The sequence below is a fragment of the Falco cherrug genome, chromosome 22 (assembly GCF_023634085.1).
Source record: "Falco cherrug isolate bFalChe1 chromosome 22, bFalChe1.pri, whole genome shotgun sequence".
Classification (NCBI taxonomy): domain Eukaryota; kingdom Metazoa; phylum Chordata; class Aves; order Falconiformes; family Falconidae; genus Falco; species Falco cherrug.
Genome location: NC_073718.1, coordinates 159301 through 183560, shown reverse-complemented (window position 1 = coordinate 183560; position 24260 = coordinate 159301). Strand labels below are relative to the sequence as shown.

Genomic DNA, 24260 nt, shown 5'->3' with positions numbered 1-24260 from the left:
CGCGGCCCATGGCGACTGCCGGGAGCAGCTCGGCGTGGCCAGTGGCCTCTGGGCACGGGCCTGCGGGCCTCCCCTGCGTTCTGTAGGCGGGCACCGGAGCGTCCCCAGGCCTGGGCGCCCTGCGTGGGAGCCATGCCTGGGGACAAGGCCCCGGGCGGTGGCAGCCAGAGCTGCTGCACGCACACAGGACTGAGCTCTGCAGAGGCTGCTGGCACCGGGGGGATGTGGGAGGTGCGGGCTCGGGCCTGCTGGGGCCTCTGTGAGGGGCAAGCAGGGGCTGCCCCACGCCGGGCACAGCTGGGCACAGCCAGTCCCCGCCAGGCTCCACAGCATCGCCAGGGCTTTGTGATGCAGGCGGCACACCGTGCCCAGAGGTCATTGTGATGCGGGTCCCCACGGTGACCCCGCGGGTATTTAAGGAGCCAGAGCCCTGGGTGCCTACTCCCAGGAGAGCCACTCCCTCAGGAGGCAGCATCTCCCTGGGTGACCATGGCCGGTCATCGGCAGACGCCGCCAAAGATGCCCACGGATGAGGAGGCAAACGCCCGCCCCCAGCCCAACAGCAGGCTGCATCACGAGGTACTGCAGTCAGGCACAGTGTCCAGGGCATGTGTGACAGGGAGATGGCTTGTACTGTCCGTGTCATCCCGCTGACATCCCCTCCATCCCCTGCCTGTGCTCTTCTTCTCCCCGTGTAAGTGGCCTCCCAGCACAGAGGTGACGCACAGCCCTCCTCTGGCTGCAGAGACCATAATCCTAACCAACCTGACACATAGCACTGCATATTCTACCACTAATCCATATCCCTAAACGCCTGTGTTTCCCCCGGCACCCAGTTACAGATGCTTAGGTCTCCTTTTGCCCTTAATGTTTTTATAGGGTGCGCCAAGGTTCTTGTCTGAGGAGGAAAACTGGGAACATGATGATATAGAGCTGTGCCGAGCGGGAATCATCATCTACAGCATCTGGGTCAACCCGTCATTCCTGGAGTTCTGCCAGGAGCCCCGTGGTGGTTTTCAGGAGAGGCAGCCAGATAACACGTGGCCCTGCTCCGAGCCCAGGGATGAGCCCGAGGATGACCCAGGTACATCCTTGCGTGTAGCGCTGGCCTGGCAAGGGAAGGCTTAGCCCAGGTGTCCCAGCAATGTGCACCCAGGCCAAAGCAGAAGGACTGCGTGCATGGGGGCTGGCCGTTCCCTGGCCACCACTCCCTGGGGAAAGCTCTCGGTGGCGGGGAGCAGGCAGGATCTTGCCCGGTACCTGCCCAGCCCCCTGCCTACACTTGTCTTCCTTCCACAGGCATGGCTGCCCTCCCGCATGCCCCAGCTTGACAGCGACGGCCCTCCCTCTTCCGCAGGGTGCTCAGGGCTCTGCGCAAGGCTTTCTGCTGTACTTGCATCAGGCCACAGCGAGAGCAGCAGCGCCGTGCTGGCAGAGGGGTCCCCAGAGATGGCAGCTGGCCCTGATCCTGTGCGGTACCCAGAGGGTGTGGCACAGGGAGGCACACGAGGCATGGGTGCATGGACGGCGCCCAACACGTTCAGCTGCCACGAGGACATTGTGCTGCCAGACTCCTCTCCACCCTGGACACTTTCTGAGGTCAATAAAAGCTGAGCACACTCCCCCAGTGGTTGTCTGTGCCTGGTCCATCCTGGGAGAAAGACGTGTGCAGGCAAGTTCTGAGTGGGGAAGTTCTGGCCGCAAGAGGAGACAACTTGGTAGAGTGTGCATGTGTGATGCACTGTGAGCGTGCAAGTACTCTGCTGTATGTAATGTGTACCCTCGAGTACCTTGGTGAGCACTCCCCCGTGCTCCCAGCGCTGTCATAAAGAATGCCCGCCTTCTGAAACTTCACATCAAGTCTGAGAGGGTTTTTCACCGTGACCGCCTTTACGGGATCATTTTCTGGTGACCCAGGTGAGACTCCGCTATTGAGCGCTGGTGGAGCTGCGGATCACAGCAATTCCAGCCGGCAGTGAGGGACTCTTGGGGAAGACCTTTGATTCCCGGACCAACGACTCCAAAGCAACGTTCCCCTGGTAAGATGTCAGGCATTCCTGGTGGTCTGGGATACCTGCCCCTAAGCAGAGGCAAAAGCCCCGCTGGGTTGGGTTATTGAGGGCTCTCCTGCAAACAATGTGTCTGGTAAAATTTCTGCCTGACGTACTCAAGTATATTAATGTTGTGTGTGTGTGTGTGTCTAGTAGAGTGCACTCTGAACATCTGAAAATACTTCTACACATGTGTATGATAAAATGTTCAGGACACTAAAAGGAAACGGGCCCTGGTCAGTGTACACGGCCGTGGTATTTTACAGCAGTCTCCCCTGGGATGTGTTTTGGGACACTGGGAAGAATCAAGGGGTAGTTCTGAGGGAAATGTAACTAAAAGCACCCTAGTGCAATAGTGTACTCAGGGGTGGTCTCTGTATAAACTGGGTGACGGGGGAAAATGGCAGTTTGCATTATTGTATGATGTTACCGCTGATGTTGTTTTGAAGGCAGGAAAGGAAAAGGGACAGAGTTTGATACGCTGATCTTTCTTCCACTGTAAAGACCCATTCTGAATGGCAAAACCAGTGTGGTACAAATTTACCTTCCTGAGATCCTTTTCTCTTGGCTTTGGGAAAGGATAAGAAGAGGTCATTGAAAAGGGTCTGCTCTGCTTGTAGTATAAGACAGAGGTGTTTAAAATTGTAACGACTACAAGAAAGAAGGAGGTTTAGAGACAATGGTTTAGAGTTAATGGTTGAAGCCCAGCAGAGACGGGGAGAGAGTTCTGATGCTGATATTAGTGATGTGAGCAGGGTAAGAGAAAGTGGTGGCAGGCGAGCTGACGAGGCTGGTGGCAGGGAAAGTGGCTGTGAAGAGGGAGAAGGTTTTAGCGCAGCCGCAGGGTGGGAGCGGGCCAGACCAGGGGAAGTGATACAGACTCCCCTGTGCCAGGCTGTGGGAAACGAAGGACCCATTATGGTGAGGGTCCCATTTTCAGTAACGGAGTTGAAGAATTGAAAAGCAACCGCAGGAAATTACCGAGACGACCCTGAGAAGGCGGCTGGTGTTTTTGAAATAATGATGGTTAAAACACAGGATGATCCAGAGTGTAAGGATATAGCGGCAGTACTGCAGGTTTTGTTTGATAGTAGTGAGAAGGAGATGATTTGTCAAGCCGCTAGAATACATGTGGAAGCTGAGGTTAAAACAGGAACTGTGGAGCATCATTTCCCCTCTGTTGGTCCAAACTGGGACCTGCATGTTAACGGACCCAGGCAACTTTGGACTCGGTATCAGAAAGGGATTCTATTTGGCATTCAAAATGCTGTGGCTAAGGCAATAACCATGTCTGAACGGTACGAGGCTAGGCACGATAGCCAAGAGCCCCCCCCAGATCTGCAGAACAGAATGAAGGAGGTAGCCTGCAACTCTACAAGTATTGACCCTGAATCTTAAGAGGGATGAGATCAATCAGCCCCTCTATTGGTGGGCCAATCCTGCGATGGTATTAGAAGAAAATTACAAAAGCTACAAGGAAGTGATTGCTCAAGACAGGGGAAAGCTGTTGGGTGTTGCTTGGATTGCATATTGACATAGAGAGAGTCAAAAGGAAAGAGTAAATTGTCGCTTGTTGGCGGTATCAGAGTAAAATAGTAGGGTGAGGGGAAGGTCCTGAGGACAGGGCAGAGCCCCCAGAGGGGGACTGCGGCCCAGCCCTCGGTTGGGTGATAATCAGTGTGCACAGTGCAAAAGGGATGGGCGTTCGGAAGAAGACCATCTGCTTAAGGATTGGAGTCCCTCTGCCCCCTTGCTCCCAGTAAGCGAGGAATGAGGGGGAGCGGAGGAGTGCAGGAGCGGTCTGCAAACTAGGACCATGTGCGGCAATCGGTTAGCTGAGGGGAATGTGCTCGAGCTTGTCTAGACAGCAATTAACATGATGAGGCATGTTTGCAGAGCACAGGGGAGTGGGAGACGGATGGTGCCAAGAAAAGGTAACACCTTGCTGTTAATTGATGAAAGTGTCCTTTGTAGTTAACCACCAATCAGGGATTGCCTAGTATGTAATTCTTAGCCTAAAGAACCAATCTGTTTAAAGCACGCAGCTTCTGAAAACATATATAAACTCGTGACTGTGTACACTAAATCGACATTTGCTTGCATCAAGCTGCGTCCCTCATTCCTGGAGTTCTGCCAGGACCCCCGTGGTGGTCTCCAGGAGAGGCAGCCAGATAACACGTGGCCTCTTGTGAGGATGTATCGCAGCCAGGTGTTGCAGTGTTTTTTAAAGTGTAATGCCAAAGGTAGGTAATGAGTGAGTGGAAGAAGGCTCAGAAGAAGCCCAGGAAGAAGAATACTTCTCATGTGATGAACAGGATTATTCCATATCGGAGGCTCTTTTGTACTGGGAGTGTGTGGTGGCCTTGGAATGTACTTTCTCGGATAATGTCTCGTCATCATTGGAGTATTCCAAGAATTATGGAGATTAGGCCTAAGGCCAGGGGCTGGGGGGAATTGTAGTGAAATCACATGGCCAGTCCTGAGGTAGTGAGGAGGGCGGCAGCGGCTCCGGAAATTGGTCAGGGGCTGGGGTCTACTATGTGGAAGGGGTGTGCTTGGTGGGCCATTAGATGTTTTCTTGTAAGTATAAGCTTAGTAGGAGAACGAAGACGTATGCTTGGATTATAGCTACTGCTGCTTCTAGAATGGTGAGCAGCAGAAGGACTAGCATGGTTAGAGCGGAGACTGCGGGTATGATGGGAAGAAGGGTGGCAGTGGCTGTGGAAATGAGTTGGATGAGTAGGTGTCCTGCTGTTAGGTTTGCTGTAAGTCGGACTCCAAGTGCTAGTGGGCGGATAAGTAGGCTTGTGGTTTCAATTATAATTAAGGCGGGAATAAGCGGGGTGGGGGTGCCTTCGGGCAGTAGGTGTTTTAGGGAGACTGTGGGTTGGTTTTGTAATCCTGTGAGGAGGGTGGCGAGTCAGAATGGGAAGGCTAGTGCTATGTTTATGGATAGTTGGGTAGTGGGGGTGAATGTGTAGGGTAGTAGGCCTAGGAGGTTGATTGTAAGGAGCAGTATTATTAGGGATGTGAGGATTAGCGCTCATTTGTGGCCCTTTTTGTCTAGGGGTATTACTAGTTGTTTTGTGATTAGGTGAATTAGTCAGGATTGAAGGGTGGTGAGGCGGTTGTTGATTCATCGGGTGTTGGGGGAGGGGAATAATAGGGTGGGAAAGAGAATAGAGAGGAGGGCTAAGGGTATGCCTATTAAATAGGGGCTTGAGAATTGGTCAAAGAAGCTTAGGTTCTTGGTCAGGTTCAGGGGGTGGATTTGTCAGGGACGTTGGTTTTGTTTGGGGGGCGGTTGATGGGGGTGAATGGTAGGAGTTTAGGTTGGATGATTAGCGAGAAGATCGTTCAGGTGGCAAGCATGGTTAGGAATCATGGATTTGGGTTTAGTTGGGGCATGTCATTAAGGAGGGGTGGGTTGTCCTCTTCCTCTAGCTTAAAAGGCTAGTGCTGGTACATAGCTTCTCAATGATTAGGATGATAGGAGCGTGGATCAGCGTTCGAAATGGGCTAGGGGGGTTGATTCTACCACGATTGGTATGTAGCTATGGTTGGCTCCACAGATCTCTGAGAATTGGCCGTAGAAGATGCCCGGTCGGGTTGTGATGAAGGCTGTTTGGTTAAGTCGTCCTGGGATTGCGTCGGTCTTTACCCCCAGGGATGGGACAGCCCATGAGTGGAGTACGTCGTTGGCGGTGATGATGATACGGATGGGGGATTCCATTGGGATTACAATGCGATGGTCTACTTCTAGGAGTCGGAAGTGCCCTGGAGGGAGTTCTGTGGTTGGGATTATGTAGGAGTAGAATATTAGGTCTTTGAAGCCTGTGTATTCGTAGGCTCGATACCATTGGTGTCCGATGGCTTTCAGAGTTAAATTGGGCTCATCAATTTCGTCTATTATGTATAGAATTTGTAGAGATGGTAGGGCGAGTAGGATGAGGACGGTGGCGGGTAGGATTGTTCAGATGAGTTCTACTTGTGCATCTACGGTGTTGGAGGATAGTTTTTCTGCTAGTGTAAGTGTCAGCAAACAGAGAACTAGGCTGCAGATTGCGAGTGCAACTATTAGGGCGTGGGCGTGGAATTCTATGAGTTCTTCTATGATGGGTGAGGAGGCGTCTTGGGATCCGACTTGGGATTGCTTGGCCATGGTAGGGGTGTACATTTAGCTTTGACAAAGCTGTGTAATGGGTTTACTAACACTCCATAAGAAAGAAGCATGAGTGGTTTGATGCAGTTGGCTTGAAACCAGCGTGTGAGGGTTCGATTCCTTCCTTTCTTGGGTCTGGACGAAGGTTGGTTCTTCAAAGGTGTGATAGGGGGGTGGGCAGCCATAGATTCACTCGATGTTGGTAGCGGTTAATTCTGTTTGGAGGACTTTTCGTTTTGCTGCAAATGCCTCTCAGATGATGAATATTAGTAAGATTACGGCTGTTATTGAAATTAGGGAGCCAATAGAGGATAGGGTGTTTCATAGGGTGTAGGCGTGGGGGTAGTCTGAGTAACGTCGTGGTATGCCGGCTAGACCTAGGAAGTGTTGGGGGAAGAATGTTAGGTTTACGCCTGTGAATATAATTCCAAAGTGGGTTTTAGATCATGTGGGGTGCAGGGTGTATCCAGTAAATAGTGGGAATCGGTGGGTAAATCCAGCGAGGATGGCAAATACAGCTCCTCTTGAGAGGACGTAATGAAAGTGGGCGACTACATAGTATGTGTCGTGTAAGGCAATGTCTAATGAGGAGTTTGCTAGTACGATACCTGTTAGTCCTCCAATTGTGAAGAGGAAGATGAAGCCCAAGGCTCACAGTATCGGTGGATCTCATTTGATGGTGCCTCCGTGTAGTGTGGCTAGTCAGCTGAATACCTGAATGCCGGTTGGGATGGCGATGATTATAGTGGCGGAGGTGAAGTATGCTCGGGTGTCTGCGTCTGTTCCTACAGTGAATATGTGGTGGGCTCATACGACAAAGCCCAGGAATCCAATCGATAGTATAGCTCAGACTATTCCTATGTAGCCGAATGGTTCTTTTTTGCCTGCATAATACGTTACAACGTGTGAGATGATTCCAAAGCCGGGAAGGACTGAGATGTAAACTTCTGGGTGGCCAAAGAATCAGAACAGGTGCAGCCAATAAAGGCTTCTGTCATCACTCAGGTTGGTGGGAGTGGGTGTCTTATCTCCCTCCTTTTCATCCCTCCAAAAAGTAGGTGAAGTGAAGCTTTCCCTGGAGTATGAAATCCCTTAGTGTGTCAGAGTAACTGCCTCTTTGCTGTACTTTGCTCTGAGGCACAAGGAAGACCGCAGCTGAATGCTAGGACTGCTCCGGAGGGGGAGGGATGTGTTGAAAAACTGCCCAGAAGAAGCTCTGCATCCCTGTTCCACAGATAGCTGGAACAGGCCTGAAGGGAGGATTGCAGAATTCAAGGAGCGAGTGCTAATGCATTGAAGTGTTCCCCCTCCTCTCCGCCCCCCCCCCCCCCCCCCCCAACAGCATGTTCTTTAGGAGAGCACTCAGTTTGGGACACACTGCCTGCTGCCGTGCCCTCGTACTGCAGCTGGTGTCTCCACTGGAAAGGCTGATGGGTCGCCTAAATCTGGGAACTTAGTACACCAGTGAAGTCCTCCTGTATGGCAGTAAGAGAGGGAGACACTGATAATCAAAAGCACACTGGCACCTTGCTGTGCCCTGCTTTTGTCTGTCCCGTGGCTGAGCAGGTGTTCCATGTGCCACTGGAGGAGAGGAAATACAAGGACATGAATCAGTTTGGAGAAGGCGAGCAGGCCAAGATCTGCCTTGACATCATGCGGAAGACGGGAGCTCACCTGGAGCTGTCTCTCGCAAAGGACCAGGGCCTTTCGATCGTGGTCTCTGGCAAGCCGGAAGCAGTCACGAAGGCTCGGAAGCAGATTGTCGCTCGACTGCAGACTCAGGAGAGGGCATCTAACTGTTTCTGCCTTCGTCTTTGCTCTTCCCCAAGACTCGCAAATGCTTTGAGACCCTTGGGCCCGTGTGCTTGTAAGACAAAGAGGTATGCTGTTACGTGACTAATTCAGCTTCGCCATACGTTTTCAAAGCACCCAATTGGCAATTTGGAATGGGAATGAGGCTTCAAATAGGGTTCCAAGTTAATTACAGGCCGTGGTGTTGCATGAAGCGTGGAGTCTGCCATCTCTGGAACATTTGAGTTGCAACCAGTGACTTTGTGCTGAGGTGCTGGTGCAGGAGCCTCACACACAAAGCTAGTAGTGTGTGAGAATGGGACTGTGCTTTTCCTGAAGTCCTTCAGAGGAGAACGTGGAAGGCTGGGAGAAAGAAAAGTAGAGAAAAGGAAGTCCTGCCAAAAGCTTCAGGTCAGGGTTCTGCCTTGTGTAACTCAAGGCACACTGGTAAGGAGCCACAACCCTGTTGTTTCAGTTGCTTCAGTCCTCTAGGTTTTGATCTCTTCCCTTATGGTTCTTGAGCTCATAGTTAAGGTGGTAGCTCTTGTTAGGATGTATCGCAGCCAGGTGTTGCAGTGTGTTTTAAAGTATAATGCCAAAGGTAGGTAATGTGATGTTAATACCATGTCTGCTTAGCGCTGTTCAGCCCCTGTGTCATACCCTGCCAGAGGAAAGAGAAAGGAACGAAACCCTACATCCACAAAGTGCATCTGAAAAAACAGTTCAGGTTGTGCCGCCACAGATCCATGAGCCACTGTTCTCAAATATACCTCCTACTGCCCTGGCCCCAGGTCTGGAAGCTGTGTCTCTGTTCCAGCTTCTCTTAGGCTTGGCTGGCTTCAGGACAGGAACACAGAGCTGAAAAGTCACACTGAGTGATCTTTTCTTCATCTTTTATTTTTCCATTATAGCTTGCATTTTCATTGTCTGATTGCTGTTAGTGGTTACCTAATCAGAGGGATCAGGAGCACGATAGCAGTCATCAGCTACCAGACCTGCAAAAACTCAGTGAGAAGGGAAGAAGTCGGGAAGCCCTTGTATAGAGCATCCCTTTAATGGTAGATTGAGAAGGACCCCTTTTGCATGTGGGGCCTTCTAGAAGCAGTTCCAGGAGCAGCATGTGCTACACTTGAAGACACCTTAGCACTTCAGTAGTGGTAAGCATGTGCTAGCTGCCTGCCTCCTGCAGTAGGTTTCTGGTGTTGAATTTCTCTTTCCTAGGAGTCATACTGTATGTCTTGTTCTCTGTAGCCTTGGCAGCAGATGTCAGAGTTCAGATAAACTCCAGCTGTGCGCTGCCATCTCAGTTGTTGTCTGGTGTCTTACACTGGAGGAGAGGCACCTCCTCGTCTGTGTCGGAAGGCCTTTGCTAATTCAGGGTACTGCTCCTGTGCAAACAGAAGGGTTTTGAGGGAAAGGTGGGGTTTATACTCCTGGCATAGAGGCACTGTAGATCAGCTGGTACAGTGTCAGCCCTCGGACAGAATGTGCTGGGAAGGCGTTGTGTTTGCTCTGAGGAGCAGTACCGCTGAGCAGCGTCTACCTTGCTTTCCCTGGCTCTGTTCCTGTGGATCTGCCAGTGCAGGCAAGGCTTTTCACAGACGCTTAGTTCTTCTGCCGCAGGCTTCAGCAACAGTTGCCATCCCCAAGGAGCACCACTGTTTTGTCATTGGAAAGAAGGGTGAGAGGCTGCAGGACCTGAAGCTCAAAACTGCAACCAAAATGCAGGTCCCCCGCCCAGATGACCCCAGCAACCAGATCAAGATCAGCGGCACTAAAGAAGGGATTGAGAAGGCCCGGCACGAGATCCTGCTTATCTCCGCTGAGCAGGTACCTCAGTATGATCTCTCTCATGGCATTAGCTGGTCAGCCATTGTGCTTCCCCACGGTATAGTCGGGGTTTGCAGCCACCGTGGCTACAGTCAGTGGCTAACGTTAGCCTGAACAGAGTGGTATACTGTGCCACTCGCCGGCTGTATGAGCACCGCTGCCAGGTCCTGAAACTTCTTGTGCTGCGTTTTGTCCATCTCTGAGGCCAAAACAAGCATTTGATAGTTGAAGCGACGCGTCTTAGGTGCCAGCTGAGATAAGGCAGGAGATCACAGGGGTGAATATCGTAAACAAGGAGCAGCAGCAGCAACCGTATTTGTAGATGGAAAGAGGTGGAGATCTACAAGCCCGCAAACTAAGAAGGTTGCTTGGGCCAGAGTGTCAGGCAGGACACCCCTGGGAACTTAGCTGTGCCTGGCAGAGACTGTAATACAGAGGGCAGTTCCCACCAAGGTCTGTTGCGGGCTCTTCCAGGATAAGCGTGCCGTGGAGCGGCTGGACGTGGAGAAAGTGTACCACCCTTTCATTGCCGGCCCTTACAACAAGCTGGTGAGGGAGCTCATGCAGGACACAGGGACGCGCATCGACATTCCTCCACCCAGTGTCAACAAGGCCGAGATAGTCTTCAGCGGAGAAAAGGAGCAACTAGCCCAGGCTGTGGCTCGAGTTAAGAAGATCTATGAGGAGAAGGTACGGATGGTCCATAAAGCTTCCCACCTTCCCCTGGCACCTGCTCCTAGGCACTCTTCCCTTCTTGTTCTACTTTTGTGCATCCCTCTGTTGCACCTGGCTCAGCAGCCCTTGCAGTACATGACCCCGAATCCTACCGTTTCCTCACTCGGCAGAGTGGGAGCTGGGCTGATACTATCAGGGAGGTGACAGATTTCTCGCTTTTCTGTATCGTGGGACTTAGCAGGCCACCAAGAGCTCTTGTTCACACCGGTGCTACTAAGGAAGGAAAGAAGCGTGAAGTCTACAGTGGTGGCCAGCTGACAGTATCAAAGTTGCTACCTAAGTAGAAGTTGCTGAAGAGTGAATGTCACTCCAGTTTATTTCCCACAGCCAACGCTGCTGTGAATATCCTTGTTGTGGGTTGCTGGGCTGTTTTTCCTCGTGGTTAGGTCTGTATTTGTACCAGTCCGGATTTCAACAATCGGCTTATAGCCTGCACAGTGTTGCATCACAGCACTGCCTGGGAGACGGCTGGGAGTTGAACCCTGTTGTCCAACGGGGGGACGGGGACGACGACAACGACATGCCTGTGTGTGTGTGTGTGTGGTCTCTTGCATGCCGTGTCCCAGGGAGCTTGACACAGCATGCTAGTTGTGTACTTGCCCTGTGAATTTTTGAGCACAAGGCTTTCTGTAGGCAGGGGTCCAAGGGGTGCTAGGGTGCTGCCGAGCCACTGTGCTCAGCTTGGCTTTGCTCTTTGCTGGGTGCAGAGTTTGACTGCATCTTGTGCCTCTTCCTGTCGCTCTTGTCCTTCCCCGCCCCCTTGTGATTGATGCCTCAGTGTCTCTGCCCCTACAGAAAAAGAAGACTACTACTCTTGCAGTGGAGGTGAAGAAGTCCCAGCACAAGTATGTCATCGGCCCCAAGGGGAATTCCCTGCAGGAGATCTTGGAGAAGACTGGAGTCTCTGTCGAGATCCCAGCCACTGACAGGAGCTCGGGGACGGTGATACTGCGAGGCGAGCCTCTGAAAAACTTGGGCAAGCATTGACTGACGTCTATGCAAAGGTACTGACAAGATGGGCTAGGCCTCCTTTGAAGGTCCCATGAAGATCCATTTGTGAGCACTGACAGGTGTAGCGGGGGTGCTCTCTCTTGGGCCATTAGAGGTGCAGCTTAGAAGTCAATACCGGAGGTGCAGCATGGGAATTGGAACTGAATTGTTGTGAAGGCCTCTTCCAGTTTGTCCATCAAACAGCTTCTCTGTTTTTCTGTCTCTCAGGCCAACAGTTTTACCATCTCCTCGGTCTCTGCCCCCTCTTGGCTTCATCGTTTCATTATTGGAAAGAAAGGACAGAACCTGGCCAAAATAACTCAGCAGATGCCAAAGGTATGGATGAGCTGGTTAGCTTAGCACCCTCGGCGTAGAAAAAGGTTTAGTCCAGATCACTCGTCACGAAAGAGAGAGGTGTATTCTAGCGTGGGTAAACCCAGGGGGAAATGACACAGATCTTTGCTGTTCAAGGGAACCCTCTCTTTTACTGCTGCAAACACTGCTCCTCCTATGTTATTGTCATGGGTTGAGCCCTTCCAAGGAAGCTTTATGTGGTGCTGTTTTGAGAACTGATGTAGTAGGATACCTGGAAATGGCGAGTGCAGCAAGGCTTCTCCCTGGGGAGTTAGACGGTATCTAGATAAAGGCTAAATGAGTAAACTTCTCCAAAGCCGTTGCAGAAACCGGGGCAGCACCAGAGCCTTGGGCTCTAGGCACTGCCATATGGCCGAAATCGTTAAGTTACTGACTCGTAAAATTGTGGGGATTTTGTTTGGGCTTTTTGGGAGGAGGCGCATCTCTTAGTGGCAGGGATCGATGGTGTAGGCCTGACCAAGAGCATTGGCCTGGCTTGGATCTTGGCAAATTCTGAAGAGATTCATTGTCCTTCACCTCAAGGTTCACATCAAATTCACTGGAGGAGAGGATAACATCACTTTGGAAGGACCTACAGAAGATGTGCATGTGGCTCAGGAACAGATTGAAGCCATGCTCAAGGAACTGGTGAGCTGGAGTTACTAGTTCCAGTAAGAAACTGGGGGAAGAAGGGGCAACAGAGCAGAGGTGATGAGGTGTTTGTCACATCCATAGGATGTCTTGACATGCTTAATCGAACTTGCAGGAGACAAATTGTGTGGCAGGTGGATGACACCCCTTGGTTATGAACCTCATCCATAGCATCCTTGAAAAGTCAGCATTAATTTTTTTGGTGCGGAGAAGGAAGGATTCTCTTTGTTATAGCTGGAGAGGCATAGAAGTCAGTCTTTTCAATGTTTCATGAGCACAATGCTCTCTTCTCAAAGCAGAGGAATGCTTGTGCTCTGCTTAAGAGCAGAAGTGCTTGTAGCTGACCGCTGGTGAGTCAGTGCCAATACTGGCAGTAGGCAGTTACTTAGGGCACGAGACAGAAGTGGTGGCCTGTCCTACCTGGCCCTATATAATATAATATATAATATTGTACATACATACATGTCGCGACGGAGGGAAGACACAGTCGCTCAATATGAGTGATCAGCAGACTTCGTTTATTGTCCCTTACAGTCACCTTTTATGCCTTCTTATAATTAGCTCATACATATTACAAAAGTTAAGCTCATTATTGGTTAGTTACCTAAATATCAAGTCCGCCCCTAGTTTCTCTTCTGTAGTTTTCTGTTCCCACCTGCAACATTCTTTTCCCACCAAAATCTTCCTGTTACTGTGTAACAAGGACAGCCAAAGACAGTGTATTTTGCTTTACTTCAGATAAGCTGAGAGCGATGTGCATTTTTGTCCAGCCAGCTGGACTATGTCTATGTGACCCTTTTCAGCTAGCCAGTTATCCACACATACATATATATATATAAAATATAATTCTTTTTAGATCCACGGGATGGATTACGCAATAATCAAGGCTGACCACCAATTCCACCGACCCCTCATTGGCAAGAAAGCAGCTAAACGGTAAGTGGAGTGCCTTTCTAGTCCTTCCCATGCTCACACTCTTCGTGTTTAGTAGATGGTATCAGGGGCTCTGTAGCTCACCCAGTGTGCTGTCTCCATCACATTTCCTCTGCTTTTCTGGAGTGGTGGTGGTACAAGGAGAGAAATGGGCCGTGAGGCCTTGCGATGGCTTTAACGGGTGAAAGTACCTTGGGAGCCTGAACAGTAGTGGAATTACTTCTCTGTGCGAATGACATTTTAGCAGCCAGTTGTGGGTGGTGGAAATGTGCTTGGTGAGCTTCTCCCTGTAGAGGAATGAAGGCGGTGGGTTGATTAGCATTGATAACACGCAGCTGTGGCCTTGCCTCAGAGGCAGTGGGTTGATTGACGTGGACGACGTGCAGGTGTAGCTGGTTCCCGCTAAGGGGTTAAATAGCCCTGTGGCTTGTGGGAGAGGGTGTCAGCTGGAGGAGGAGCAGTGTGGTCTGGCCTCTGGAGGAAGGTGCTACGGCACCGGCAGTAGAATATGGCCAATGGTAAAGCCTTGTTGTGGTCTGCTAGTTTGATAGCACTGCAACATGTCCCCATGGTGAGTGAGTAGGATGTGATGTTTGGGAGACTGCAGGGTTTGGGCTCTCGTGTTCCCTTGTAACCTTCTGGTGCGAGTGTGTGCCCCTTGCCCACGGAGCACTTGGATCTCATGACAAGTGCAAGTTCCTCTTCACAAATGTCTTCCCCTGTTCCCTCGGGTAGCCCTTCTCTGTCAACGCAGAGTGAATTTGGTCTGGAGAAAAGAGGGACAGTGCTGGCAAGTAAACCGTCGGGCAGCAAACCGCTAAGTCAAAGTAGATGGCTCTCCGGCTGAACACTCAGTGTGCCCTCTGTTCCCATCAGGAAAATGAACACGCTGCGGACCTAATCGTTGAGCAGAAATTCCACCGGACCGTCATTGGGCAGAAGGCTGAGCGGGTCTGGGAAATCCGGGAGCAATTCCCAGAGGTAAGGCTTTGTAGGAGAGGAGGAATCCAGAGGGGTTCTTTCCTACATGGGTAGTAGGCCTGTCGTCACAGAAGTCGTAACTTTAGTGGCTCTGTAGCGCAAGTGTCTGAGAAGATAGTTCTTTTAGCCAGAGGCCGCTAACACGGTTCCCCTTTTCTGAATGGGAAAAGGGCATGAGTAGGATCCCCCCAACCTTTGCATGTGTCTGACACAAGGGTTCTTGCTTTTGCTTGAGCTAACTATAAATGACCGCTCCTGCAGGTTATCATCAGCTTCCCAGACCCTGCACACAAGAGTGACATCGTCCAACTCCGAGGTCCCAAAAACGAGGTGGAGAAGTGCACCGAGTACACGCAAAAGATGGTGGCAGACCTGGTAAGGAGGTCTTCTGCCTGCACTTCCCTCCTCCGTGCCTGGATAACCCTGGGGCAAAGCAGAGCTCTACTGGCTTGGGTAGAGCTAAAACACCTCAAGAGGAGGGAGCTGTCGGCGCTGTTTTGGCTGAATGGAGGCAGGGGGTAGTACCTGTTATGTGAAGGCTATAGGGGAACGTCCTTGCCTTTGTTTAGTCTTACAAAAGTCCCTCGTATAGAGAACTTCCTTGGGTCTAAGCCTGTTTTCAAAAGCTCGTTTATCAGAGCTCCTGAAGTCGGGCCTCCCTTGCCACGACAGTGTAATCTTCAGTTCTCCCTTCCTTTCTCCCTTAGGTTGAAAACAGCTTTTCTATTTCTGTCCCCATCTGCAAACAGTTCCACAAGAACATCGTAGGGAAAGGAGGTGCCAACATCAAGAAGGTGAGATATTGTTCCTAACTCAAGTGCTCGTGATGATCACTGCCTGCAGCAAAATCCCACTGGATGCTCTCTCCTGCTCATTGGTGATGTCCAATATAGCCTGCAAGGGCTTTTCTTCTGACATGGGACACTTCTGAGATGATATTTTTTTTTTCCTTTGTGGCAGATCCGTAAAGAAAGCAACACCAAAATTGATCTCCCAGCAAAGAACAGCAACTCGGAGACAGTTGTTATCACAGGCAAGAGGGCAAACTGTGAGGCTGCTCACCACAGGATTCTTGCCACCCAGAAGGAGCTGGTTAGTGAAGCAACCGGCCTTTTGTAGCTGAGGGACTTGACAATGTTGCTAGAAGACACAGGTACAGACGTGGTTGTAATGGGTGAGGGCAGGGTGGAGGTCTGTTCTTGACTTGTAAACCAAAGTTTGTGACTGCTCCTGTCAGGAGTAGCCAGTCTCCAAACCCTCTGCTCAGGCATTTCTTCCAGCTCTATAAAGCTCCTAGCAAGGTGGGAGTCAGAGGGTAAGCAGAGTGGGTGCAAACACATTTCTGCAGCTTGACTCAAGAGGCTGGTACTGTCCTCCCTTAGGCCAACAGCACAGAGGTGGAGGTCTCTATTCCTTCCAAACTGCACAGTTCCCTCATTGGTGCCAAAGGCCGCTTCGTCCGCTCCATCGTGGAGGACTGTGGTGGAGTCCACATCCACTTCCCCACCAAGGGCTCTGGCAGTGACAGCGTGATCATCAGGGGCCCAGCCCAGGGTGTGGAGAAAGCCAAGAAAGAGCTGCTGCACCTGTGAAACAGCACAAGGTCTTAATAAATAAATAAATGGCAATGCTCTGTGTTGAGAAAGGCATCTAGTCTGAGTAACTAGAAAAGAAAAGGTGGGCACCTGAAGGAGGGAAGGAGACCATCAAGTCAGGAAATCGTTGAAGAAAGAAAATGGAAAGGTCTATTCCACCTAGATCCCCCCTATTATGAATGAAATTTTTGTCGATTTGTTAAAAAGTTGAAATGATTATCTTATTTTATAGGGTTATTTTATAGAATAGAAATATAGGAGGATAAAAATATATTTTGAAGAAAGTTATGATTATTTAGTAAAAGCAGTTGTGAGACCCTTTGTACCCTTTTGTACTAAGGCCAGAAGAATGGGTTGGAATCATTGTTGAAACTTAAGTAATAATTTAGGGTTTGAAGGGTTTCTTTGTATCTAACTAGTCTTCTGTATATAGAAAGTATATTGAGATGTCAGAATGTAGGATTAATGGAAACTGGGGAGAATCGACTGGAACAGCTTGTAGTTACCTGCCAAGAAACTGTGAACTTTAGTAAAAGGTAATTCCGGCAGGGGGAGATCGCGACCACCAACTCATATACCAGCTACCCAAATCGTACCCCAGACCCATTTCTAGATCTTTCTAAGCTTTATTGCGCAGAATCGGATATGGGAGGAGAATATGTTAATGATTTATGGGAAATGTTATGATTATGTATGAATATTTAATGAATATGTATGAATAAGTTCTATATATGGAATCTGATTTTGGGACCTGGTGTGCGTTGATCATGAGAGGACTCGCTCACGCACCCGGCCGTCAATAAAGAAGTGTCTGCTTATCTACATCACATTGGTGTCGATAAGTTTTTCATTCCGAGATTTCGGTAACAAAATGACTGGGTGTCCAAATCTATGTATTATTGCAAAAGTGCTGTGTCAATTTTCTCACCCCAAAGAGCAGGGAGCAGAACTTTTGTGCTGTGCCTCACATGGCTGCCAGGGCAGGGTGAGAAGCAGCAAGAGAATTCCTTCCTGGCACCTTCTCCAGGGGAGCTGTGCTGCACTTCCCCAAGACTTATTTTTTCTTTTAGTTCTGCATGAGTGCAAAAGGTTTGGGTCAATGTTCTCACCACAGAAAGCAGGGAGAAGAGCTTTCATGCTGTTCCTCACACGGCTGCCAGGGCAGGGTGGACAACAGCAAGAGAATTTTTTCCTGGTACCTTCTGTATGGGAGGAGTGCTGTACTTTCCCAAAGTGACTTTTTTGGGTTCATAACGACTGCAACCCTGAAGGGTTAATTTTGCTCACCACAGAAGGCAGGGAGCAGAACTCTTCTTCTGTGCCTCACAGGGCGTATCTTTGCTGTTTATTGCTTGAGGTTTCACTTTTATTTCACCTATCCCTTGCGGTACAGAGCTCTATTGCGCCAGTGGGCCTTTTCTATCGCCTATACTAAGGTAAGAAAATGTTTTAGTTTAGTGATGGAGGGGTGAATTTTTAATTAATTGTTTGGGTGTTGTGGTTGGGCTAGAGGAGGCTCAGGGCGATCTGGTTGGTGACAGACATCTTTCAGGTGTAAGCAGAGTGCTTTAGTCTTATAGCTATGCCCCGGTATACTAAGTACACCTTCCGGTACACGTACCTTGTTACGACTTACCTCATCTTTGGCTATAGTGGTGGATTAGTTATTTGGGGTTGGTAGCTTGTGAGGAGGGTGACGGGCGGTATGTACGTGCCTCAGGGCCGACTTAAAGTAGGCTTATGTTATCCTGCTTTACTGCTAAATCCGCCTTACGGAAACAATGTCATGCTTCCTTCCGTTGAAGTGTTCTATCTTAGAAAATATAGCCCATTACTTCCACTCCGTGGGCTATACCTTGACCTGTCGTGTTAACGGGGTGGTTATTGTGCTCACTGTGCGTCCCTCAATTAGGGTGAGCTGCCGACGGTGGTATGGAGGCTGTTTCTGGCGAGGAGTGGTAGGGTGTAGCATGGGGTGTCGTTTACAGAACAGGCTCCTCTAGGTGGGTTTGGGGCACCGCCAAGTCCTTAGAGTTTCAAGCGTTTGTGCTCGTAATTCTCGGGCGGATGTGTTTTGGTACGGTGTACGTCAGGATTTAGGGCTAGGCATAGTGGGGTATCTAATCCCAGTTTGAGCCCTAGCTTTTGTGGGGCCTGGTCCGTCAGGTTTACTAGGATCATCTTTCGGTTGGCCTTAGGGGTATCTCGGGCTTACGACAGCTTAGTTGTGTTTCGGTTTCCTAGTTATTATGACAGGCTCTAGTCCACTCTTTACGCCGTGTGACTGTTGGCTTGGGTTCTTGTGTGACTGCGGTGGCTGGCACAAGATTTACCAGCCCTGAAGGTTGCCGTGACGAAGTCAAGCTTGCGCTTCTTGCTTACTGTTAATTACTGCTGAGTGCCCGTGGGGGTGTGGCTGAGCAAGGCGTCTTGGGCTACAGTTGGTAGCGTGTGCCTGATGCCTGCTCCTTCGGTCTTAGCAGGAGGCCTAGGGCATTTACACTGGGCCGCAGATACTTGCACGTCTAGGTCTAGCAGGAGCCAACCGTAAGGATAGGGCTAAGTCTTTTGTCCTCGGCTTTCATACTGTACGCCATCTTGGCATCTTCAGTGCCACGCTTCGGACTGTAAGCTACGGGGATGTTGTGTCATTAGCTGGGGATGGGGCGGGCCGGGGTGGGCTGTGGTGTGTTGTGGCGGGCCGAGGCGGGCTGTGGTGTGTTGTGGCGGGCCGGGGCGGGCCGTGGTGGTCTGGGGGGAGTTGTGGTGGGCCGGGCAGGGCCGTGATGGGCTGTGGCGGGCTGTGGTGGGCTGGGACGGGTCGCGGTGGGCCGTGGTGGGCCGGGACGGGCCGTGGAGGGCCGTGGTGGGCTTTGGTGGGTTGTGCTGGGCTGGGACTGGCTTTCGTGGGACGTGGTGGGCCGGGATGGGCTGGGACGGGCCGTGGTGGGCCGGGATGGGCCGGGGCGGGCTAGTGGTGGGCCGGGGCGGGCTAGTGGTGGGCCGGGCTGTGTTGGGTTGGGACATGCTGGCACGGGCCGCGGTGGGCTGGCACGGGCCGCGGTGGGCTGGCACGGGCCGCGGTGGGCCGGGCCGGGCCCCGGTGGGCCGGGACGGGCCGTGGTAAGCTGTAATAGGTTGTGGTGGGCTGTGGTGTGCTGGGACGTGCTGTGGTGGGTTGTGGTGAGCTGGGACGGGCTGTGGTGGGCTGGGACGGTCTGGGACGGCCTGGGACAAGCTGTGTTGGCCTGGGACGAGTTGTGGTGGGCTGGGACGAGTTGTGGTGGGCCGGGGTGGGCTGGGACGGGCCGGGGTGGGCTGGGACGGGCTGGGACGGGCCGGGGTGGGCCGTGGTGGGCTGGGACGGGATGGGACAGGCTGTGGTGGGCTGGGACGGGCTGCGGTAAGCTGTGGTGAGCCGGGAGGGGCTGTCGTGTGCTTGGACGGGCTGGGACGAACTGTGGTGGGCCGTGGTGGGCTGGGACGGGATGGGACAGGCTGTGGTGGGCTGGGACGGGCTGCGGTAAGCTGTGGTGAGCCGGGAGGGGCTGTCGTGTGCTTGGACGGGCTGGGACGAACTGTGGTGGGCTGTGGTGGGCTGGGATGGGCTGTGGTAAGCTGTGGTGAGCCGGGAGGGGCTGTCGTGTGCTTGGACAGGCTGGGACGGGCTGTGGTGGGCTGGGACGGGCTGTGGTGGGCTGGGACGGGCTGTGGTGAGCTGAGAAGGGCTGTGGTGGGCTGGGATTGTCTAGGATAGGCTGGGACGGGAGGTGTTGGGCTGGGACGGGCTGTGGTGGGCTGTGCTGGGCTGGGACGGGCCGTGGTGAGCCGTGGTGGGCTGGGACTGGCCGTGTTCAGCTGCGGTGGGCTGGGACGGGCTGCGGTGGGCTGGGACGGGCTGCGGTGGGCTGTGGTGGGCTGGGACGGGCTGTGGTAAGCTGTGGTGAGCTGGGAGGGGCTGTCGTGTGCTTGGACGGGCTGGGACGGGCTGTGGTGGGCTGGGACGGGCTGTGGTGGGCTGGGACGGGCTGTGGTGGGCTGGGACGGGCTGTGGTGGGCTGGGATTGTCTAGGATAGGCTGGGACGGGAGGTGTTGGGCTGGGACGGGCTGTGGTGGGCTGTGCTGGGCTGGGACGGGCCGTGGTGAGCCGTGGTGGGCTGGGACTGGCCGTGTTCAGCTGCGGTGGGCTGGGACGGGCTGGCACGTGCTGGGACGGGTTGGGATGTGCTGGGATGGTCTGTAGTGGGCTGCGGTGGGCCGTGGTGGGCTGGGACGAGCTGTGGTGGGCTCTGGTGGGCTGGGACGGGCTGTGGTGGGCTCTGGTGGGCTGGGACGGGCTGGGACAAGCTGGGACGGGCTGTGGTGGGCTGGGACGGGCTGTGGTGGGCTGGGACGGGCTGTGGTGGGCTGGGACGGGCCCTGGTGGGCTGGGACGGGCCGTGGTGGGCTGGGACGGGCCGTTGTGAGCCGTGGTGGGCCACGATGGGCTGTGGTGGGCCGGGAAGGGCTGTGGTGGGCCGGGAAGGGCTGTGGTGGGCCGGGAAGGGCTGTGGTGGGCCGGGAAGGGCTGTGGTGGGCCGGGAAGGGCCGTGGTGAACTGTGGTGGGCTGTGGTGGGCCGTGGCTGGCTGTGATGGGCTGGGACGGGCTGTGGTGGCCTGGGACGGGCTGTCGTGGGCTGTGGTGAGCTGGGGTGTGCTGGGATGGGATGGGACGTGTTGAAGGCGGGCTGTGGTGTGCTGGGACGGGCTGTGGGGGGCTGGGAAGAGCTGTAGTGGGCCGTGGTGGGCTGGGACGGGCCGTGGTGGGCTGGGACGGGCCGTGGTGGGCGGTGGTGGGCTGGGACGGGCCTTGGTGGGCCGTGGTGGGCTGGGACGTGCCGTGGTGGGCCGTGGTGGTCCGTGGTGGGCTGGGACGTGCCGTGGTGGGCCGTGGTGGGCCGTGGTGGGCTGGGAAGAGCCGTGGTGCGCCGTGGTGGGCTGGGACGGGCCGTGGTGGGCTGCGACGGGCCGTGGTGGGCTCTGGTGGGCTGGGACGGGCCGTGGTGGGCTGTGGTGGGCTGGGACGGACTGGGACAGGCTGTGGTGGGCCGTGGTGGGCTGGGACGGACTGGGACAGGATGGGACAGGCTGCGGTGGGCTGGGACGGGCTGCGGTAAGCTGTGGTGAGCCGGGAGGGGCTGTCGTGTGCTTGGACGGGCTGGGACGAACTGTGGTGGGCTGTGGTGGGCTGGGACGGGCTGTGGTAAGCTGTGGTGAGCCGGGAGGGGCTGTCGTGTGCTTGGACAGGCTGGGACGGGCTGTGGTGGGCTGGGACGGGCTGTGGTGAGCTGAGAGGGGCTGTGGTGGGCTGGGATTGTCTAGGATAGGCTGGGACAGGAGGTGTTGGGCTGGGACGGGCTGTGGTGGGCTGTGCTGGGCTGGGACGGGCCGTGGTGAGCCGTGGTGGGCTGGGACTGGCCGTGTTCAGCTGCGGTGGGCTGGGACGGGCTGCGGTGGGCTGGGACGGGCTGCGGTGGGCTGTGGTGGGCTGGGACGGGCTGTGGTGGGCTGGGACGGGCTGTGGTGGGCTGGGACGGGCTGTGCTGGGCTGTGGTGGGTAGGGACGGTCTGGGACGGGCTGGGACAGTTTGGCACGGGCTAGGACTTGCTGTGACGGGCTCTGGTGCGCTGTGGTGGGCTGGGACGGGCTGTGGTGGGCTGGGACGGGCTGTGATGGGCTGGGACGGGCTCTGGTGGGCTGGGACGGGCTGTGGTGGGCCGGGACAGGCTGTGGTGGGCAGGGACAGGCTGTGGGGGGCCGTGGAGGGCCATGGTTGGCTGGGATGGGCCGTGGTGAACTGTGGTGGGCCGTGGTGGGCTTTGGTGGGCTCGGATGGGCTGTGGTGGGCTGGGACGGGCTGTGGTGTGGTGCGACAAGCTGTGGTGGGCCGTGGTGGGCTGGGACGGGCCGTGGTGGGCTGGGACGGGCCGTGGTGGGACGGGACAGGCCGTGGTGGGCTGGGACGGGCCGTGGTGGGCTGGGACGGGCTGTGGTGGGCCGTGGTTTGCCGGGACGGGCCGTGGTTTGCCGGGACGGGCCGTGGTTTGCCGGGACGGGCCGTGGTGGGCGGGGACGGGCCGTGGTGGGCGGGGATGTGCTGAAACAGGCTGTGGTGGGCTGGGACAGGCTGTGGTGGGCTGTGATGGCCTGTGGTGGGTTGGGATGGGCTGGGACAGGCCGCGACGGGCTCTGGTGGGCCGCGACGGGCTGTGGTGGGCCGCGACGGGGTGTTGTGGGTTGTGGTGAGCTGAGACGGGCCGGGACGGGGTGTGGTGGGTTGTGGTGAGCTGAGACGGGCTGTGGTGGGCCGCGACGGGATGTGGTGGGCCGGGACGGGCTGTGGTGGGCCGGGACGTGCTGAAACGGGCTGTGGTGGGTTGGGACGGGCTGTGGTGTGCTGTGGTGGGCTCTGGTTGTCTGGGACGGGCCGTGGTGGGCCGGGACGGGCCGTGGTTTGCTGTGGTAAGCTGAGACGGGCCGTGGTGGGCTGGGACGGGCCGTGGTGGGCTGGGACGGGCCGTGGTGGGCCGGGGTGGGCTGTGGTGGGCTGGGACGGGCTGGGATGTGCTGTGGTGGTCTGGGACGGGCTTTGGTGGGCTGGGACGTGCCGTGGTGGGCCGTGGTTGGCTGGGACGGGCCGTGGTGATCTGTGGTGGGCTGTGGTTTGTAGTGGTGAGCTGGGAGGGGTTGGGAGGGGCTGGTACGAGCCGTGGTGGGCTGGGACGGGCTTGGATGTGCTGTGGTGGGCGGGAACGGGTTATGGTGGGCTGGAACGGGCTGTGGTAAGCTGTAACGGGCTGTGGTGGGCTGGGACGGGCTATGGTGGGTTGTGGTGCGCTGAGACAGGCTGGGACGGGCTGTGGTGGGCTGGGACGGGCTGTGGTGGGCTGGGACGGGCTGTGGTGGGCTGGGACGGGCTGTGGTGGGCTGGGACGGGCTGTGGTGGGCTGGGACGGGCTGTGGTGGGCTGGGACGGTCTGGGACGGTCTGGGACGGGCCGTGGTGGGCTGGGACGGGCCGTGGTGGGCTGGGACGGGCCGTGGTGGGCTGGGACGGGCCGTGGTGGGCTGGGACGAGCCGTGGTGGGCTGGGACGGGCCGTGGTGGGCTGGGACGGGCCGTGGTGGGCTGTGGTGGGCTGGAACGGGCCGTGGTGGGCTGGGACGGACTGTGGTTGGCTGGGACCAGCTGGGATGGGCTGGGACGGGCTGTGGTGGGCTGTGGTGGGCTGGGATGGGCTGGGACGGGCTGGGACAAGCTGTGGTGGTCCGGGACGGGCTCTGGTGCGACGGGACGGGCTATGGTGGGCTTTGGTGGGCCGGGACGGGCCGTGGTGGGCCGGGACGGGCCGTGGTGGGCCGGGACGGGCCGTGGTTTGCCGGGACGGGCCGTGGTTTGCCGGGACGGGCCGTGGTTTGCCGGGACGGGCCGTGGTTTGCCGGGACGGGCCGTGGTGGGCGGGGACGGGCCGTGGTGGGCTGGGATGTGCTGAAACGGGCTGTGGTGGGCTGGGACAGGCTGTGGTGGGCTGTGATGGCCTGTGGTGGGTTGGGATGGGCTGGGACAGGCCGCGACGGGCTGTGGTGGGCCGCGACAGGCTGTGGTGGGCCGCGACAGGCTGTGGTGGGCTGCGACGGGCTGTGGTGGGCCGCGACAGGCTGTGGTGGGCTGCGACGGGCTGTGGTGGGCTGCGACGGGCTGTGGTGGGCCGCGACGGGCTGTGGTGGGCCACGACGGGCTGTGGTGGGTTGTGGTGAGCTGAGACGGGCTGGGATGGGCTGTGGTGGGCCGGGCCGGGCTGTGGTGGGCCGGGACGTGCTGAAACGGGCCGTGGTGGGCTGGGACGGGCTGTGGTGTGCTGTGGTGGGCCCTGGTTGTCTGGGCCGGGCCGTGGTGGGCCGGGCCGGGCCGTGGTGGGCTGTGGTAAGCTGGGACGGGCCGTGGTGGGCTGGGACGAGCCGTGGTGGGCTGGGACGGGCCGTGGTGGGCTGGGACGGGCCGTGGTGGGCCGGGGTGGGCTGTGGTGGGCTGGGACGGGCTGGGACGTGCTGTGGTGGTCTGGGACGGGCTTTGGTGGGCTGGGACGTGCCGTGGTGGGCCGTGGTTGGCTGGGACGGGCCGTGGTGATCTGTGGTGGGCTGTGGTT

General features: G+C 55.3%; 1 protein-coding gene across 1 annotated transcript; it reads left to right on the top strand.

Moving 5' to 3' along the window:
• Window positions 1-489: 489 nt before the first annotated feature.
• LOC114014280 (vigilin-like) lies at window positions 490-16100 on the top strand. Its single transcript, XM_055697983.1, is given in 17 exon segments — window positions 490-579; window positions 880-1084; window positions 1358-1599; window positions 7186-7218; window positions 7780-8001; window positions 9628-9834; window positions 10309-10524; window positions 11365-11532; window positions 11535-11573; window positions 11788-11895; window positions 12457-12561; window positions 13421-13480; window positions 14398-14478; window positions 14740-14853; window positions 15186-15272; window positions 15439-15570; window positions 15861-16100. Coding segments are annotated over 17 exon segments (2319 nt in total). The 3' UTR covers window positions 16071-16100.
• The last annotated feature ends 8160 nt before the right edge of the window (window positions 16101-24260 follow it).